Source organism: Molothrus ater, chromosome 1 (genome assembly GCF_012460135.2).
Source record: "Molothrus ater isolate BHLD 08-10-18 breed brown headed cowbird chromosome 1, BPBGC_Mater_1.1, whole genome shotgun sequence".
NCBI classification, from domain to species: Eukaryota; Metazoa; Chordata; class Aves; order Passeriformes; family Icteridae; genus Molothrus; species Molothrus ater.
Window position 1 is genome coordinate 36,407,113 of NC_050478.2, and position 21,954 is coordinate 36,429,066.

General features: G+C 36.8%; 1 protein-coding gene across 6 annotated transcripts in view; it reads right to left on the minus strand.

Moving 5' to 3' along the window:
* Window positions 1–21,954, minus strand: part of TBC1D5 (TBC1 domain family member 5) — a 318,136-nt gene that overhangs the window by 75,343 nt on the left and 220,839 nt on the right. For all 6 annotated transcript variants that reach the window (XM_054514222.1, XM_036401348.2, XM_036401369.2 and 3 more), the window contains one exon: window positions 4,613–4,755. In XM_054514222.1, coding sequence (XP_054370197.1) covers window positions 4,613–4,755 — 143 coding nt within the window. The remainder of the gene's footprint in view (window positions 1–4,612; window positions 4,756–21,954) is intronic.

Sequence of the window (21,954 nt, forward strand, 5' to 3'; positions counted from 1 at the left end):
TTATGGGGAAAAGATGCAGGACTGGGCAAAATGAATAATTATAATCTGTGTAAGGAACCACTTTATCATCTTCATTTCCGTTGCTGATCCGACAGCTTGTAATTTCATACATCTGCTTTCATTTGTAAAGCACTCACTTATCCTACTCATTCTTTATCTGTTCTGCCTGTTCTTTTCCCTACCCTTTGTTTTTCTTGTTCATATTCAGGTACCTGCTTTTTCTTCTTGAAGTCACAAAGCAGGCATAATGAACACAATACAATGGCCTCTGCCAGAGTTCTTTCAGAGTATAACACAAGCACCACACAGAACGTACCCAATCAAACTCTCCTTCGTAAATCAAATTTTAGATACTGAACTGCAGTTGTGATCGTGATGCCTTTTTACCAAAGCAAATAAAAACAGTGAATATTGAAATTAAATGCTAAATAGTTTTATAAATGATAGACAGTAACACCAATGTGTTTCTCCTTTAAAGAAATAAGTATGTGTTCTATTCTGCAATGAAAAATGGATTAAAAATATATTTTCTTTATTTTTCCTGGAAGAGTTCTTTGCTGTCTCACAGATACAGAGAAAACTAAATATTAAAAAAACTAATTTATTTTAATGGTGCAGACTTGACCCCTGACAAAAAAACTCTTATCATCCAGAAAGTTAAAAAGATTCCAGCACTTTAAAGGGAAGACCTGCTAACTTTTATATATGGGTTTTTTACCTTCAGGGTTTCCCCCACATATTTAAACTGAAAGAGGGTAGATTTAGATTGGACATAAGGAAGAAATTCTTTACTGTGAGGGTCGTGAAGCACTGGCACAGGTTGCTTATAGAGGTTGTGGATGCCCCTGGAAGTGTTCCAGGTCAGGCTGGATGGGGCTTTGAGCAATCTGGTCTAGTGGAAGATGTCTCTGCCCATGCCAGCAGATTGGTCTAGATGATCTTTGAAGGCCCCTTCCAATCCAAACCATTCTATGATTCTTGTCTCTTCAGGACAAAATGTGTAATATTGTACAATAGAGGGGCAGTTTTCTTAAAAATTACAGATAAACAGCAGTAAACCAAAACAGAATATGCCTGTTGGTGCTAAATGGATTTCTAAGAATCATCTATAGGAGGAAGTTTCTGGAAGGAGATTCTGTGAAATACAAATATCCAGTCTCAGCAGTAGCTGGTGTGTTCAGCTGCCTTGTAAAAAGCTTGGCGGTTCTTCAGCTGTGCTTGTGCTTCTCTCATTGGCTTAGTAAGAGTCACATCTGGATCCAGCTTCTTCTGTGAACCACAAGTTCTCACTTCCCCACAGAAAAATGCTACTGGCATTTCTAGGGAAAGGAGGAGACAAACTCCTCTCCACAGAGAATACAGTCTTACTGTTCTTTTATTAATATTGTAATTCAGTGCTCAAGGAACATCAAATTGCCTTCTCCCTTCTGCTGTAGAAGAGACTGAACTTTCTCTGTTGGCCCTGGGTACAAGCAGCAGTAATGTGGTGGAAAGCCTGAAAATTCAGAATACTGTCCTCAACAAAGTCCAAATTTTCTGATACATTTAATTTCTTAGACGTTTATTATTTGATGTCACTTCTCCTGTATCCAGATTATTTCATAACCCTGGAAGGGTGGGATTACTCCCCCCTTCTGCTTTACTTATGGCCAGGTTCTCCTAATAGCCCCTAAACTGAGTTAAACATAGACAAATGAACATCTTGCACTATAACAAAAATAACTAATCAGTTCCTCTAAGAAGAAGCTATGGATCCTTTATTTCTCTCAAAACATTTGCAGTGCTTTTAGAGATGAAAAAACTAAGTTCTAACAATGGCCATACTTACTCCTCAAGTGGAAGCAAGATAAAAATACACTTATTCTAATACGGATCAGTCAAAATTAGCTCCTGGTTCAATAATGGCATTAATTTACTATGCAAAATATAGACAGGTCTTCTAGGTTTGTTCATTCTTGTCTTCCTTGAAAGGAAGTAGATAAAATACATCTATTTTTGCATCACATCCTTCCCTCCATTCTGATTTCATCAACAACATGTATATTTACACTGGTGAAACAGAAGCAAATATTCATGCTTCTGATTTGACAGATTAAAAAAAAAACAAAAAACAACAAAAAAAAATTTGCATGAACTCAAGAATTTTTCCAAAGAAACACAGGAAATAATTTATTAAAACTTACAGCTCTACTGGTACACACAACCCTAAGCTTGGCATGTGAGGACTACCATGCCACAGACAAAGATCTGCTTGGATGGAGATGTAAAATTGAACAGAGCAGTTTACAGAATAGCTGTGTACATGATTATGTATCTGTAATCTCTAAAATATATAAGCAATAATCTGATAATCTAAAGGTTCCCTTCTCCTTGCATAATATATTGTTTGAGCAACAGAGGATTTCAAAACTAAAATAAAAATGAGAAATATAGCAGAAATGAGTTTCTTAAAATCATGTCCTTGAGAACATAATAGAGCACAGAAAAAAAATTCATCAATTCTCAAACCAGCAACTTTCACCCATCCCCAAATGTGCTGTTTTAAAAGAATCAGCACAATTTCTAAACTTTCAAATGCTTTGAGTACTGTATTATTATAATTGCTTATATTTGACATTTTCATAACATAATATCGCAGGAGCTTTATTATTGTTCTCATTGTTTCAAAGTTTCTAAACTAAAAATTTCCCGATGGTTTATTTAAATTAAAGATGCTTATCACCATTGGATGTTTTGAGCTTATGTTTCCTTTCACCAAATAAAGAGAAGCTTTTATAAACTTACTTTATTCGAAAATGTTTTTAAAATTACTACAACTTTGAACTCTATTCAAAGCACAAATATTACCAGCAATAAAAAACATGAGGAAAAACAGAAAACTTTCTGTTACAGATATATAACAAAAGGTTTTTTATGTAATCAAGAACTGTGGAAATTGTTGTGGCTTGAGCTTGAGTTTGGAAAAATAGATTCAACTTTACATAATTTATGACTTATATTGCTTCCCTGTTCTATTACGCTTAGAGTAACTAACTAGATCCAGCTGTAGAACAAGAAGTTACTTATTACAGACACAGTCAAAATATGAAGTATTAGCTGTCCTGATGAGATGACTTTCCCTCTCATTTGGGTAAATGTACCACACTGCAAAGCTATTTACTACTCTATTTACTAAGACTGGGAAGTTCAGGGAAAAGAAGGAGACTGATTTCATACAAAAGCCTGGAACACATTTTTAGCTCACATTTTAGTTAACTTATACTGAAACTTGTACCCCAGCAACACAAATCAAAAGAAAACAAAGCCAGAACAACTTTCCCTCCCCAAGAAGAGAGAGGTTTCTTAGAAGCACAGTTCTGATGTGCTGGTTTTTTTAAAGGTAAGCAATGACACAAAATAAAATACTGATGTTAAGAAATTTTCTTACATGCCACTTCCGAACATATCTCTACCAAAAATTTTAAATTACTTCCGTTTACTGAATATAAACAAGCAAGATTTAGACTTCAAAATATAATAACCTGGAATCAGATCATCCTGAAACATCAGCATTAATTTTGGAACCTCTGACCAGAATTAGATGTCCAGTTTTTTGAAAGGAATGAAAGGTAACTCTATATTCTGCATGTTTATTAAAAAGTAATTAAAAAACACATGAAGGCAGGCAGTGGAACAACATGTACGTGTAAAGTACCACATTATATTTTCAAGACTGGGCCCTAAAATAGGAACCACAGATGTTGAAAACTTCCTATGTCCTAGAATGCAAAATTGTGTCAAATATATGACCTTGTTATAACCTAAAGCTTACAGATGGTATATACTTAACTCTGAATAACTTGCTATAGAATTCATATACTTAATGACAGCCATACATCTTGCTGTGAAGCACATACTTTGTTGCATCAGTTGCATACAGAATTTTTTGCAGAATCTGATAGGACAAAAAAAAATACTTCAATTATCATTATGTATCTTTCTCCTCCCATTTACAATTATATAAGCTAACAAAATTTTCTTGGTTGCTTGTTTGTCCCAACTTAATATTACTGGTCATCACTAAATTATAAGAATTCACCTGTCCACAAATTTCAGGTGTACTGAACCGAAATAAAATAAATTATAATAGTTTTAAAATGCCCCTCTTGCACAGAATAAAAAACACTCTCAGTAATTGATACTCATCTTTGTTTTTTATTCATGATATCTCTTCAAAAATTGTAAGCCACTGTCTTGTGCATTTTCTCCTTTCTCACAGGGGAACAACATAAAAATATTTCAAGTGTCACAAGGAAGCTTTACTCAATTCATGAGCTTCGTCGGAAGGTGGAGCTCTATACTTGCCTGTATCACTCAGAGCACAAAAATCTGCAACTCCATGTAAAAACACAGAACTACTCACAAAACAAACCTGCATTTAACTCCAAGATACAATTTGTTTCATAAATACAGCAGGCCATGTCTCATAATAAATATCTCCTCTCCTAGTATTTGGAACAATTTTCAATATGTTAAAACAGTCACAATGAAATTTAGCCTTTTTAAGGTCTCCTTTTCCTTCAAAGAATAGGTTTGCATTCTTTAAAAAAATTATAAGATAGCTGGTACTTACAGGCATCTCTGATATACAACAACATGGCTACAAAAATGTAGTCAACTAAATTCAGGGTGATACTGTCAGCAAATAGAGCATCCCAGACAACCAGAAGATCCTGAAGAGGGAATTCACGTCCAAACAGAAGCCTTACCCATCGTCTGAAAAAAAAAAAGGGGAAAAGTTATGATTTGTATTTCTCCATTTTGCCAAGTATGGTACAGTCAGGACATATATCCCAGGATCAGCAACAGTCCTAAACAATTTATCCAAAAATTCTGCAAAGTATCAAGATCTGTGATAAAGACTTAACTAATTGTATTTGTGGAAATGTTACTGCATCTACATCAAAGAAATTATACATTAGAGAGTGTAGAAGCTTACTGACTAATATTATTATGTGGGTGACCCTCAAAGGACAAAATACATCAATCCCATATAGCACATTTTTGAGCATTTAATGTGACAGTGACCTAAGATGAACGGGAGAAAATGTTATGCAAGAATGGCCTGGAACAGCAAAAAACAGGAGGGTGAAGCCAGTGGTTTATGAGAAGCCCTGAAAAGCCCAGTTAAGTGAAAGCCAGTTCAGAAGCAGATGCCAAACAGCAACTAAAATGGACCAGGTCACAGTTACTGTGAAAGGGCTTTCTCCCTGTTATGGATGACAGTACTTGCAACTCCATATAAATTATGCTATGGATGCTATTTTCATTAAATCTCATTTAAATCTTTACCAGATTTAGTGATAATCTTCATGTAGACTATACTGTTAATTCCTATTCATCTCTGTGCTGTTTTCATACCTAGCAAAATGTGAAAATTTGTTATATTAAATGCAATATTTGCTTGAGCCTGGAAGCTTGAGATGCAGAAGAAGGAAATTGTTTCTCTAGATTTCTCATTTCTAGTTCTGACTCTTACACTGACTTACTTGCTGACCTCAGGAAAAGCACTTCTCTTCCCTATTCCAGAACAGAGCCATTAGCTTTGTATCTTTTTAGGTAGGATTATCTAAGGTCACATTTGAATGAGCTAAAGAATAGTTAGTAACATTAATCCTGAAATAGTTATTACGAAATGGACTTAAAAATAATGAATTACATTTTTAGCTGGGATATGCAAATAGCTACGCATGTGGAATCTGTTTATTCAGTGGCAAGAAAAGATTGATTGCAAATTTCTGCTAAGCAAATTAACTCATTCTTTAAAACTCACAAAAATTTCTAAAAAGGCAACTAGAAATTTCTTGTTCAAGATTAGTTTCACTCGTAAGAATTCATGTTTAACCACTTTTGTTCCAGAACTCATTGTTGCTTTAAGGGATCCAGGGTTTTGTTATTGGCTTTTTTTTTTTTCTGATTCCAGTATAAAGAAAATACTGTACAAATTAATTCCAGCATGCCAGTCTAGCACAAGCTTTGAAGATAGCAACGATTTGCACAAAAAGACAGAATCTTATTAAAGAAATTCAAAGGGACTGTTGCAAGTGAAGGTTATGTTCACAAAACTTTTACTCCCCATGCCACTGGAAACACATGTACAATACACAAAAATATCCACGTACAGATTTAGAGATCACTACATAGAATCTTTTTCTTGCGAGATATGTTCCCTTTTAAAAGTGAAAATACATGATTTCAAAAGACAGCATCATTTCACTCTCATATCAAACATTTATGCTCTATGGTCTTATAACTTTTTATGTTACTGCATAATTACAGAAGTCCCAATATTAGCTACAACAAAACAAAATCTCTGTATTTCCCTCTCTGATCAAACCCTTTTCCTATGAGGACTTATTCTGAGACCTCAGAAAAAGAAATCAGAACTGCTGTACAAAAGCAAGGCTTAGCTGGTGCATTTAGTACCATGTCTATTCTAACTAGGGCATTTGCCATAGTGGCACATTACCCTGCAGTGCCCAGCCTACAGGAGACTATTACCCTATGGTGACACAAACATTACTCAGACTCTGCATGAAGGCCATTACCTGCAGTAGCAACTCCTCCCACCTGTAAAGCCACAACTTTCCAGTTACACAAACTGTTAGGTGAGAAATCTCAGCAAAGCTTGAAGCATTTGAGCTGACTTTGCTTGCAACTACCCAAGTCTCATTCAAAAGCCTTGCTAAGAGTCTAATACACTTCAAGAGAAAAAATACACCATGGTGTAATGGGATTTGTTATTAGTCCTTTATTAGAAATCTCTTTTGCTTCTTTACTACTTCATTATGCAGTGTTAATCGTTTGTAGATGCAGGTTTATTCTGCTCAAGCAGAAGTCATTCCTTTTTTTTCTCCTGCTTTTATATTTTCTCCTGGGAAAATTAAATCTCATTCCCCAGAGATATCACGTTTCACAGATGTAGACTGCTGAAGAACAACTGGACTTCCTTTTGCAACCATAATATTGCTGTTAATTATTTGAACCTTCCTGTCTTAAAAAGAGTAAGCAATTCATACTGTTGTAAATGCATATATACTAAATGCTCTCTTATTTTTTTCAGCAACGTTTAGCTCACAGCATCTATAAACTGAGGGCCCTATTGCCTATGAACCATTCTGCCATATGGCAGGACTTCACTCAGCTTTTATATTCATAAAAAAAGATCTTAATTCCTTAACTAGGTGTCCACACTGAAAAGCTGTCTTTCAAACTAACACATTTTTATTGCTTTTACAAGTATTTGCAGAGAATTTAAGACACCCTTAATAATTGCATTGCACATGATAAACCTTTTCTTTTTGTTTCCTCCCCCCCCCTTTTTTTGTTGAGATGGCTGTCTGTGTTTTAATTATTGTTCTGTCCTGTTAATCTTGCCTTACATCTGTTACACCTGCAGACTGTGAAACTCACAATAGTATACCTTTTATCACATGTGGTAATACAATAATTCATATTTTACCAGGCACACTTAGCAATTAAAATCTACAAAAAACCCCAGATTCTTTAAAGCCATAATACACCAAGGTACTACTACCTACATTGTAGAACATGTAACTGCATCTTCCACCTATGATTCCTATATAATTAAACCAATATTCTCAAGAGATCAGTAATTACTAGCAATAGATAACGATTCATTAATGACCTTAAATACAGGGAAAACAGGAGAAAACTCTGCGCTAGTAAAGCCATAAAAGAAGGCAACGATCCAGCTTTACCAGTTTAACTAACAATAAAACCATTTTGACAAGAGATTTACAGGACAATTCCCCAGCCATCAAAATTTAAACTTATATTACATGTTCCATATATTTAGTTGCTTATCTTCTCAGTCTTCTTATGAGGCAGAGAATTCTTTTAAAGAAAATTAAATAAGCCCCAGAAATAGTTACAAATGAGGCAAAACAAACAGTTTAGGAGTGTTCATGAGGCCAAAACAACACAATGACATCAGAAAGAATAAGAAAAATTGTAACAACAGGAAACAGGAAAGCATCACTCTGCAGCTAAATGCCTTGATCTAGGACTTACAAGTTGACAACAAGGTGCCTAAAAAAGTCTATTGTTAGGAGCATGTTTTCAGTCATTTATACATTTGCTAAACTCAATGTTCAGTATAATTTCCACTCCAAGCATCTGCTCAAGGCTTGATTTTTTTTTTTTTCATTCATTGATACTATTCATTAGAATAAGTCTAAAAAAATTCTGCTCATGCTTAACTTAGTTTTTTCAGCAAGCATTTCACTAAGGTCTAGAATCGAAACAACAAGGTCTCTGGTGTCTTCCTTTTTACTGTGCATATAAAAAAAAGAGAAGCCCAAATTTGGTAATTCCTTGTTTGACCTAAACACAACAGAGTGAAGATTTCCACAGAGCATGTTCTGTTTCTTCCTAACTCTTGCCACCAGCCCAAGAATGCATCTGCTGCCCTGTGCTTCATCCCAGCTACACATTCTACATTCCCTGCGTGGCAAATGGAAGAAGTGTGTATCACCCCTGCAATGGCTACTGTCACTTGGGGGATGTGGTGGTGGCAGAGGATGCTGCTGCTCTGGTTTCCAATGCTTGCAAGACTAGTCAAGGTCTTTCAGAGAAAGGAAGGTCAGTAGGATTTTGCAGGATGTAATTTCATTTTCAGTGGAAGTTTTGCTGCCTTTTTTTTTTAATAAGAAAATTATTTAAATGGACTTTAAGTATTGAAAAGAATACCATCTTATCAAAACTAAGCACTCGGAAGCTGAGAAATGCCAAAATTAACATCAGTTGTTTACTAACTGAGAAAATGATATGTAAGCTCTGTCTCTTTAAACTCTGTCATGAATTATGTTCAAGCAAACATTTGTAGCCAGTGCAATTTACTATGTAAAGTCATGGTCAATAATTTAGGAGAAAGGGTAGACAGACTTGAGCTGTGATCTGCCTGTTCAAAAATAAGATGTGGAAAAAGGATGAGGAGCAACATTTGTATAACACTTGCAAAAGAACTTCAAATTATACAGAAGATGAAGACTTTAGTAGTTCAATGCCACCAGAAAGCACTACTCTGGGCAGACTTGGTGCCTGCACAAGGACTTCAGGCTGTGTTTCTAACCTATGGACATGAGTGAGCTGCAGATGAAGTAGGCTGGGTACCTCCTGCAGAGGCACCCAGGGGTAACATGAGGGTTACAGCTCCTACACCCATCAACACTTGCATGGATGAGAAGGAAATACACAGAAAAAGCACTCTCAAATGAAGACCTTTGATTCCAGAAACTCTCACAGATTTGATAGTTGCAAGATGCAGGGGGGAGACAGGGATACAGGCAAGTTCAATCAGAGGATGTTTATGGTAGTTCACTTTCTTTTAGTGACATGAAGGAGACCAATCAAGACAAGCCTTAGCAACATTCCAGCTTAGACTTGTTACACAGTCCATTTCTCCAGTGCTCCATCTCCTTCCTGAATAGATCTCATTTTTATTAAAACCACCATGGCTATATTTGGTTCAGGATTTTGTTCTGAGTGTCCTAAAGAGATTAATAAAACCTTCAAATCATACAAGACAGAGAAGGAAACATGCCTGAAGTATAATCACAACTTGTTCTTTCAGCTACTCTTCTACAAGGCTTTTGTGGAAGGGCAGTACTGCTTATGGTGCATGAGGAGCTCTTAATGATCACAGATGAGAAGAAAGGCAAAACAGCTAAGTGTCACAATTAACAAAATGGCATTTCTAAGATAAACAAAACCTTATTAAAATCCAATATTTTGTCAGAACAGAAAGAAGCCTGTGAAATCCCTACAAAGCCAAAAAACTGGTATAAGAAGTTATGTGGGAAGCTCAGCAGACTTTCAGGGATTTACAGAGACTTCTAATGTGTTCGATTTAAACACTGAGAATTTTGCACACGGCATACCCTCATATGCACACTACCCATAAATGATGTACAGTGTGATATTGTTACAGCATATGCTCCATTTTTTGCCTTAATCTACTTAACTTGTGAAGGGAATGAAAACAGACATCTTGCTAGAAGATGTGTTTACTTCAACCATAAATTCAAATGTTAATTCTGGATTTATTAGATAAAATTATGTGGCCTTTGTCATTTGAGAAGGCAGACAAGATGATCAGATTTTCCTTAGGCTGTAAAACATTTAAATATTATAGATTTCTACCACATTGTCTCCAGCAGTGTATGCTGATTGTAAAAAAGTGTGTGTGATAAGGAGGGAGAAAGTATGTGCCAGCATCTAGCACATCATTCAGCTTCTCCTTAGACGTAGAGATAATAGTGAGTATATAAAAAGATCCTTCTTATGTGTGTCTGTCTTATCTGTTTAAGTAATTTCAGACTTGTATATGGAGTACTATTCTGCTACAGAATGACATACATGCTTTAATATGCCCGTGATCTGGGTTGGATTGTCCTGTCCTGGACTCCCATCAAGGCTGTTCACTTCACCCAGCTTCTCCTGTACTGGCTGCATGAAGATTTGGTGGATCATTGCACCAAATACAGGAATCATGGCCCTACTGCTGGGTGGATACACAGTCAGGTATTTGGTTTCCCTTTTCTGTTGCAAATTCTGTTTGGTTTGTGGTCACATCCGTACAGTTTTAAGTTTTACACAGCTATACTAAAAACTCCTCAACTTGAAAAAGTATGATATCCACAAGCTTTCTGTTCCACAGTTTAGAAACAAGGGTCTTAATGCAAAGAAAAAAATTAAAGTGTTTGATAACAATTCAAATAAAAAGAAACTAGACATTTACATTACAGATTATATGTGTTTCAGATCTACCATAAGTTTTCCTGTTAGAAAAGAAGCATTTAAAATTAAAGAATAATGATAATAAACATTCATTTATTAATATAAATCTACTCAAATTCAGACTAAGTGATGAACAATAATATTGTACATAGTTTACTTTGTTGCCTTCCTTGCACTTGGGAAAAAGGTTTTGATATGCTCTGTTGACATTTCCTACTACTGTACATATCCTGAACTTTTCAATATTAATTACCTTATCAAACATAGACTAGCACATCTCTTTAAAAAAAATGCCTTGAATTTTTTTTTTTTACTGAAAAGTGACACAAGCATCTAGTTCTTATGTGGATTATTTTCTTTCCCATTTGATTTCTTTCAGATTGCTAGCAAAGATTACTCAGTTTTGCATTAAAAAAATTCTTTCTGTTTTGGGAAAGTTCTATGCATTTCTTTATTATGAAGGTTTCTCTTTCCAAAAAATGAATTCCTAATAATTACCTTTCCTTTTTCCTGCAATTAACCTTTCTCTGAAAAGCACTTACTGCAGTTTTAAGCCAGACGAATTCTAATATACACAGAAATGCATTTAAAGAAAAAAACCAAACAAATGTTACTCCTATCCTCAAAAAAGTTAAGAAAGACCCAAGGAACTACAAGCCTGCCAGTCTCACCTTGCTCTCTGCAAAGATGATGAAGCAGCTAATCCTGGAAACCATTTCCAGACACGTGAAGCACAAAAATATCATAAGGAGTGGTCAGTAACTGGCTTTTCTTTAACACTAAATTTCAAAAACAGAGCTAGGAACTTGAATCTATTCAGAAGAGAAGACAGAAAGAAATTTCCTAAGTTTTCAGCATAGCTGAAAGATGGGAGAAACTGGACCTTTAGATGCAAACTTATACTGTGGATGTAACTCTGAGTGATCAGAGACTTGCACTGAATGTAACATTCAATTTAAGAAATTCTCTGCAGTGGCAGAAAAGTACACTGTTCAGTTTCTTTTTCATTCCTCCTAACCATCTCAAGTTAAAACACTTCAATTTTAGTATTTCAGATAAATAACACTTTATAAAGGCTTAGTAATTAAGAGCTATTCAAGCACTGCATTGACACTGCCAGCCTGTATTTGCAGCAAATACAAGAGTTACTGGAGTAAAACGATTTACTGACCATTCCTTAGTGTGAAGGGTGGATAACAATGTTATACTCCAGAAATTACCTACAGGAAGAATGATCACAATGAAATCGATGACATACTTCCAGCCATTGCTGATTTTTTAAAGAACAGAAATTCTAGGCATATGTTATTATTTTTTAAAAAGGTGGGTCAAGTTGACAACAAATATCACAGATCAAAACCAAGGCATATGTTTTTTCACTTTGGCCAAAATGCAGATGTTACAAGATGAAGAATTTAGCTATTACATCGTTACTTATTTAGCAGTTATCTGGGCTAAACTGTGCTTTCATTCAAAGGAAGAAGACTGAAAAATATTGCTGTGTTTCTTTGAAACAACTAAATTGAGACAGCTCAGGCAATGTTCAGATTTAAAGAGCAAGGATCAGCCTGATAAAATTATGGTGACAAACCAGAATGACGAGAGGGGAGTGATACATTATACTGGAAAAAACTCCTTTAAAGTCAATGATAAATACCCCTTAAGTGCACAGAGTATGAGACTTCATCTCATCTTCATCTTCACACTCTGTAAACCCCAAATATAATGACCAATATCTGCAATAGTAAGAGAAAGATACAGGAACCTGAAGGTGTGCCTACTGAATCCTTAATGTTCTTTGCCTCTGTGCAATTAAAACCTACAGTCCTAAATACTGATGATGCATGTGCATTTTGTTTTGAAAATTGCTGCAGAGTAGCAAAAACATTTTCTTTTTTTTGACAAAAATAATTACAGGTGAATGATTTTAAACACTGTTTGCTGCAATAAACCTATTGAAACAAAAGAGGCACTTCTAAATTAGTGAAGTTCCTACTGATATCAGCTATTAGCAATTAGGAACTCCACCCCCCCAACTTTTCCATCTTTAAACAGCAATGATTAAATTTGGTTTTAAAGTGGAGAAATTATATTAGAAAAACAACTCTCAGTGTTGCAATTAAAACACAGTTCTTAAGATGATAAAATAAATTTGCTAATAGCTTTATCCATTGATTCAAGATGTATGCAGTAGGCTAAAAGATACGATCCTTTTGTAGAATTTGTCATTAAAAGAGGAGTCTATAATATTTTGTTGTTCCGTATTGTCAAATATTCTATAGTGTTAGTACATTTTTCACTAGAAGACTTAATCAAAATGATGTGCCTTTTAAAATAAAAGGAAGATAGATAATTTTGTGAATAGCTCCAAAGTAAACAAATAAGCACTGATAAAATATAATTATAATCTATCTTTGAGACCTCTCTATTAAAATTGAATAAAATGTCTTTTCTGTCCATAAAATACTGAAATCTACAATTGAACCATCTTTCTGTCACCCTGTAGTGAAATGTGAAACGAGCTATTCTTTTCTGGTGTGCCAAGAAGCTATCTGCCTGTGTCCAGGAATGGAGCTGCTACACTTTGTATTCAAACCATGAAGAGAACATGTCTGTTGTGAGTATACAACCAGTTTACCAATCCCAGTTAGGTTTTTTTCCCTCTCTAATCCTGCTTCTCCATCACATGGTTTTTTTTGTGTAACAGAAAATTCAGCTGATAAAAAAGACATTTCTAGGTTTTCCTGCATGCCCTCTTTTTAATAATTGGTCTGTAGTAGGTCAAACTGACTATTTTTTTTTAATAGGAACTGCTATCAGATGAGACCAAGCTGCATAGGACCAATGAAGTTTTTAAATGCCCCCATAACTGCTTATATTATCAGTTTATTTATTTTTGGAGGTTTTTTTGTGTTTTTATCACAAGCAACTTATTGGGAGACCACATATTAGTCGAATTATATGAGATAGACTGTATGTATTATGTATTGTTAGTATTGTACACTATTATGTATTGTTAGTTGGATTTTTACAAAGTTTATTTTGTCATTTTACTGCAAAAAAAGGTGTGGGAAGAGCTTCTAATATTTTTCTTATGGATGTAGAATTTTGTTTCAATCAAATGGGAATCAGTGAATTCAACCAAATTTAGCCTGCGAGCTAGTACACAGATTTATGAGTGAATCATACAAATTAAGGAACATATATTAACCTTCCCACTTCTGCCTCAGAAGACTTTAGATTTATGATAATCTGGCTACCTTTTTCAGAGATATTAACCAGTCAACTAAATAATCTTAATGAAAGAAAATTTCACATGGGGAGCTGAGTTCCCCATCCTAGACCAGAAGGAAGGACAGCGACGGACTGTAAACAAGACATGGACAGAATACTAGCTCCCATGAAACTCTAAGCACTTATGGAACCTAAATATTACATTGTGAATTACCACTTTTATTTCACAGAGTATGGGCTTGGTGGAAGGATGTGTTTGCATGAGATTTTGCATGAGACCTTTTTACTCATAGATAGCCTACTTGAAGGTGAAAGTATTCACTCCAATTTTTTGTGTTCATAATAGCATTAATATTAAGACAGATGATTTTAGCACCCTGATGTGGTAATCACATATCCTCTGAACAGAGAGAGACATAGCTCTCCCAGGATTTTCCTGGGAAGCTGTGAGAAAGTTCAGAGGAAGAATTAAAACCATTATTATCTCAATCTCTGCACCTGGCAGGCAATCTCTGTTTGTCAAAGATGTTTACACGAAGGAGTTGTCCCTTCTTGATCAATAGGTGAGAGAAGATTCCTAAAGGCCAATCAGGTCTTAGGTCCACCATTGTTTCTATAAGAACTGTGGATTTCTAGTAATAAGGTGCCTTTTCATGTCTTCTGATGATGGAGTCTCTGTGTCATCTTCGTCTGTCCCCAATACCCCTTCAGTGAGAATACCCTAATCAAACCCTGTGATATTCTCCTGATGCCTACTGTTGTATTTTCATTTTTATAGTCACACTGTATTTGGCAATGATATGTACTATCCCTCTTCTTTATCTTCTTTTTTTTTCTCCTTCTGTCTGCTATGTGAAAATCACCACCATAGGAGAAGATCTGGAGTGAGCAGCAGCAAGAGAGAAATAACAAAGTGTTTGAGCCATGGGGTGGTGTCAGAGACCAAAACATTGATGGTTAATGGCTCAAGCAATTTCCCCTTTGGAAAAGCTACAGGGGCTGTGCTGAGGTCAGGTTTGCACCCCTGGACTAAAGGAGGAGAGGTTTGGGTGGGTGTTGGGAATCCTCTGATCTGCATAAGAGCAGCCCAGGTGCAGGGAAGGTGAGCACCACAACCAGAGGATGACCACAACAAACTGACCTTGGTTTAGCAACAAGCTGGGCTTGAGCCAGATGAGGGAAAAGGCCAGTGAGAAGCAGGTGCTGCTGAGGTGGGGTAATGCTGATTATCCTGCCAGAGTCCTCCCTTGCACAGCTGGGCCAGCTGTAGATCTCCCCTCCCAGGGAAGGGATCAGGACACTCGTGTGCCCAGCTGGGCCTGAGGGCGTTCATCCCTTCCTGGGGGGCAGAACTGGCTCAGTTACACTGGCATGAGAGGCAGCTGGCATGGCTTAGAGGCTGTCATGACCCATCAAAGACCCCAAAGTGCCCCCAGAGTCATTTCTGGGGCCTTCCACCAGACCACTGCACATGGTCCCCAGTGTTGGAACAGACAGTGAAAAACTACCCCAGGGAGGTGCCTGGGTGTTCCCACCTGAACCAGAATGTAATAAACCCATTGAAATCTGTGTTTCATGGGATTTCCCCAGCCTTGATGGATCAAGGCTGCAACCATCACCTGGACAAACAAGATGCTGGATCCATGGATAGTTATTATCCATGGATATGATATGATCCGTTATCTACTATTATCCTTTTTCCATCTTTTCCTCATATATTTTCTTAAGTGATATCTTTATACTTTTATATAGATGAGAAGTATAAGATAATTTCTATTGATAATAACCAAAACTTCTACATATCTCTTTTCCATTGCAACACACTTGTTCTAAAATAAACCTGCATTATATATATATATAAATATATATATATAAAAATATAAAAAATCACCAGTCATTCAGTATCATTTCACTCTAATCCACCCCAAGGGATCAATTACCAGGAAACTCAGTTACCCTTGCCTTCAGGGGTGGGTCATAACATGTGGTAAAATTAAGGATGGCAATATATCCAAGAATATGAATTATAAAGTAAACTGGTAACTTTAAGATAATTAAATTATATATCAGATTGCATCCTTTATCTCATAAAAATGCAGGAATATATGTCAAACGTATCTGAAGTAAAAGGACATGGCCTTTACAAAGTGATAATCTTTCAGTTGGGTTTACAACAGGAGAAATTGAAATTGTGATACTTTGATATGAAGAAAATAAAAATCTTGTTATTTGGCAGTCATAGTAAGAACTGAACAGGCATCAGTAATGAAGATTAATAACTTCAACAAAGTCTTACTAAATATACCTTTTGCAGAAGCCTTATTTTAGAATTTGGAAAATTCCTCCTAATTACACTGAATATGAACATAGGTAAAACTAGATTGAAAGACAAATAAAATCCTTACCAATAAACTAGTAAGAAAAATATGTAGAGATACCAGGATATCAAAACAGATGCAAAACCTCACTTTCCCTTTGAGAGTCAAAATTAAACAGCAATAAATGCAAAATGGACAGAATTCCTACCTACCACCTGAACTGGGGCCTTATTTCTGCAAAACTCTTTATAAGTAAGCATATAGTATTGCTAAATCTCTTTGTGGATCTCTGCTCCAAAGAAGAAATTTATTTACTTTTTAAAATGAGGAGAGAAGATTTATATCATCACTGAATTCAATATTACATCTATTGCATGCTCTAAAACTAAATTAAGAAGCTGTTCAGAGGCCATACATGCAGCAGTCCATTTCAATCTATTAGTCTGGCTAAATGCCTTCATACATCCAGTGAAAAGAGTCATCATCATCAATCTGCCAGTTTTAGTGACCAGTCAACTACGTGTTGATGCACGCATCGAGGAAACACAAGTGTTTCCTCCCTGCTGCCATACTCCTGGAAGAATTGAGGGAGGCTGTTCTAATAGGTAGCACACAAGGATGATTTAGATGCTTAGTGTAAATAACAGTGTTAGAATCACCACTTTACTTACAACCTTAGTTCCAAGGCAGAATATATGTCTGGAGCCCAATTTCATTACTAAGCAGGGTAAGGCAAATAAGAGTTAACTTCTTTTGCTTGGTAAGTTAATTGCACCACTGTTATCCAGAGTCTTGTTTTCATTTAAACTGTTAAGCAAAAAAATGCACACTCTCAGTTTGTTTTATCCTTTCTCTAAGTGCAAGGATATAAGCTTCAACTTTTGTGAAACAAAAGTACCTTTGACTGGTGAAGTTTTGTGTTGTGTAGCTGCAGCCTTATGGGAATTGTGCATCTTTTCAGAGATGCACAAGGGCTTAGTGGTCTCATTTAGTTACCTATGTGCCCCTGAAGAAGCCCTGCTAGCAATAAAACACTCTGGTGGCAAACAGCTAATTCATTAATTAACCACAGTATTTGCCGGAAAGGAAAGCACTAAACAGCGCTGCAGAGAAAGTGCAATTGTGGTTGTTCCAGGTCCCTGTCTGCAGTCTGTGCGGCAGAGGCAAGCAATGCCTAGGCTGTTTCTAATTATTCCAATTATCATGGCACACTATGAAAACTTGATTAATAACACTGAAGATATTGTTGTGGCAATTAGCCATATGGTTGTGGGACTTTATTCTGTCACGATTTAGCCATTAGCATCTACTTATGTTTGTCAGAACAGAGCATCCGTGACAAGTTGGAGTTCCGCTCACCTTGCTGAGTCCCTGGTGAGCAACACCAGAGAAATGTTTATTCCTGGGAGCCCTGTGCCTGAGTAAATTTTTCATGTGGCATCCGGTCTGACTGGGGACAAATGTCAAGTAGCTTATGCCACGACCCATCAAGCCAGGCTCCTTCTGCAAAAGGCACCTCATGAGCGGCTTGTCAGGGCAGACTTCTTTCAGGGGAGTATTTGACCAGTAAAATTAGTGTCAAATGTCTTGTGCTCAATGTTTTCAGTGGTTAACTGTTCAGACAGCATGCACCTACCCTTATTTAGATGTGATGAAATGCTCTATTATGACTTTATACACCTATGTGTTACATATTACCATGTGCTTGAAATGTATCTCTCCAAGCAGAGGGACCAGGGGGCAGCACTCCTGTCAGGTTGGTCAGCTGAACCGACAGCTAAGTAAGCTGACAATTTTCATGAGCCACCTTTTTAAAACACAAAGTACATGCTATAGAACAATGCTTATTCTAAGTATCCTTTCCTTTACTTTATGAGAATAACTGCTCATCTCTATAAGACCATCTCTAAGACAAGTGGAAGCTTGAAAAAATTCATTAATAACGGAGGCAGCCTTGCTTTCCTCCTGGAAGCACAGCGGCAGTCTCACCGCTCTTCCAACATTTCTTGCAGATCAGCTACCGCAAATGTGTTTCTGTCAGCACGTCAGTCAAAATCAAATTGTTTGCAGTCAAAGACAACTCCAAACTTGTCTAGTTAGGTATCAACAAGTTAGTCCCTATTAAAAGGAGTAGGAATCACTCAAGAATTAGCATCTTCCTGCACAAGGATGCCATACAGACAGCTGATGAAAGTATGCTTACATATTTCAGACTTGAGAGGAAGAAGCAATAACCACAGTTCCTGGAAGTAACAATAAAATGACACTATGAAAGAAGTTTTTAAAGTAGCACAGAACTTTAAGAAAAACCACAGTATTGTAGAAATTCACCAGCTACTGTTAAAAAGAACAATAAGAACTGCTATTTTTCCTCTATTTTTCCAATACCTCTACCCTATCAGTAGCTTTCCTTTTATAGTCAGCATCTTCCATCTGTATAGATCTTTCACACACTGTGAGGAGACAGAGACATCGTTTGAAACCATAAAAGTAATTGCAAAGGAATAAAAATAGACAGAGGACTCTGAGCAGGTGTAATATTTTAAACTAAATTTGACTCGTTATTTAATGACAAGAATTTAATTTACAAGACATCTGGGCATAAAGCTTGCTGACAAATGTCCACGTAAGAACGATGTGCACACCTCACTACTAATAGGGCTATATCAGCAAAATAAAGTTATTGGCAAAAGAGAGGGACTGGATCAGCTTCTCATCAGATGTACCAACTTTAACAGAGAGCTCGTTTTCAAACTGAAAAAAAAACCCCTAAAATATTTTTTCCATTTCTGCCCCTTTGATTGAGATGATTTTGTTTTAAAATAACAGTGTTTGTGGAAAATTATATACTGACTGTCCTAGAAATCCCATCTGTGCACATAGACATTCATATGTGAGGGGGTTTGGGTATAAAGGAGGTAAATAATTAAAATCGGAAAACAAGAAGAGAAATAAATACTGTGAAGGAAAGAAAGAAGAGATGAAGGATACACAAAAGGTAATAGAAAATTCAGCTGGCAACAAAGTACCAGTGGGGATTTTTTTCACAGAAGCTGTGGAGACCAAGTCATAAAACCTAAGGGGTAGTTTGGACACTGGGCTCTGCCCCATGCCAGTGCCAAGGATTCAGCTACCTCCTAATCCACAGTGGATGCTGGTAGGAGGTGAAAGCAGCAGCCTGTGCCCTTGCTCAGAGCTGAACTGACTGCTCTCCCCACAGGTGTCTGCAGAACTCCACTCCTGGATACCACATGGATTCTGGGGTAGAGAGAGAAGACCCTGCAGTTGGAGATGCATCCTTACAGAGGGAACAGAACGGCAGATCTCATGGGATATGCTCTTGTCTTCGCCAAGATGGAAATCTGCTTTCTGCTTCACAGGCCATTACAAAAATACAATTGTGATTGCACTGAGACTGAGACTAAAGAGTCTGATGATTAAGATGATGTATCTGTTCTCTACTTGTTAACAAACCACACATTTTGGACACAGTTTAGTTGAATGTGCGAGTACTGTTACACAATATTTAGCGCAAACTAGAAAGATAAAAGAGTTTAAAATGGTGCTATCCAAAGCAATGTCAACTCAGACCTATGCCTGAAATTCTGACAGATCAGACGAGGCCTTAATCATTCCTCCTTGGCCAAAGTCATTGTCTGCCAAAGCTCTATGCTAGGAAGAGGTTTTAGCATGTGCAGCAAAACAACCTGAGATAGGGAAAGTGAGAGTTTGGGCTGCCCTGAGAGCTGGACAAACATTCATTGCCACACATGTTTGTGACTGGCCATATTAGCACCCCGAGTACATGTGTCACAGCTCCACACACTTTAAACAACTCTTGTGTCCCAGCTATAGCCAATACTGCAGAGAGATAGTGGAGGATGTTTGTTTTCCATTTCTATCTTATTTAGGCAGCATTAAGTATTTTCAGAAACTTTCTACTAAGTATATGTGGATTTGTGATTATTTCTGGCACTGTAAATTTGGCTGGAAGTCCTAGATCCATTTTTTTTTTTGCTAATTCACTGTTTTATATTAACTTATTGTTATATATAGACCAAAACCCATGACAATGAAACATACAGCAGGTTTTACAGTTCTCCTACTCAAACAGGTGCTTAATTTCAGAAATGAAAAAATTACTTTTTATTATTTGCTTTCTGCCAAACAGAAGTATTCCTCCAGCAAAGAATTTGAGTTTGGGTATGCTTCTCAGAAATTTCAGGGTAAAAAGGTGGAACTGAAAATCCCTCTCTGACTCTGGCAGAAAATCTTTTGCACACTTCTACATTTGAAATAATATGTATTGTAAAATGATGCTAATTTGAATTCTGTTGACTTCTATATATAGTTTGATCTGTTTCCTTAAAACTGTATTTTAACTTCTTTCTGAAGAGAAGAATCTTTTTCTGAACCTCTGACCTTCCAAAGCTAATGTGAGAGGGACACAATGAACATTACAAGATTGTTTTCAGGCAACTGCAAAAGGACCTGAATCCCAATTCTCTGGCATTTCCTATGACTAGAAAATGTAGATGGGGAGAGCGTCAGTCTGATGGGCTAGAAGTAAAAGAAGCATTTTCAGGAATACAGACAGGCTCTTCTGTAGGCTGCTCCTTGGGTTTTGGAGAAAGTGAGATGTGGGCAAAGATGTGATCAGATACAGGATAAATGATCCCTAAGGGGAGGCATGAAAAGGGAGGGCTGCAGGCTAGCTGTCTCTAAAGGCTGATTTATCTGACCATACTTGCCCATGATGCAGCATAATGAAGCCACAGTGTACCTGGGGGGTAAGAAGCCAGAAACAGATCTGGTGTTGCATCTGGGCTAGTGGAACCAAATAATTTGCCTGTTAAACCATGGCAGCATGGCACCTAGCACTGAAAACCTCCTGCCAGAGGGACTGAAATATTCCCTTCATCTTGTGGGAACAGAGTAGCCCTTAAAACAGATCACTCTGGTTTGCAATAACCTCAACAACTTCTTGAGGCACATCTTGACTCAGTCATTGCTTATGGTTGTTTGGGATGTAGGAGGTATTTTATTTGAGGTAATTATGCTATTGAGCATTTAGTTGGCTGTGACAGGTAGAATGCATACTTTGAGGAGGTGGCATCTATCTCTGCCAGTTGAACCACGCTGTGAAAAGACTTGCCAATGATTATGATAAACTTTCCTACTGTCTTGGCTGGTATTCCACAATCTTAGATATGTGATTCCTTGCCTGCTTTTGAAAGGTCACTGTTCAGGATACCAATAATTTATGGCATTTACTTTCATACAGAACTGGCATGGTCTCCAAAGGATCTGTTCACAGAGAGTTTTGCAAGCTTTTGATGCCCAAACCAGGCTGATTGAGCAACAGCTCTGATTTGGATCAGAGACTGAAAATGGAGGCTATCCTTGCAGCATTATCTTTTACTTTTTTTTGTGTGTTAGAAGCTCCAAGTCTGAGGTTTATACACACAGGTTCAAAGAGGTTTATACCCTAAGACCTCACTTGTAATAGAGGGAAGTAACTTGTACCACAGAAATGATTGGAGCAATCAGATCCAAATTCCCTGTTAAATTGTCTGCAGAAAATTATCTTCAGAAAATACAT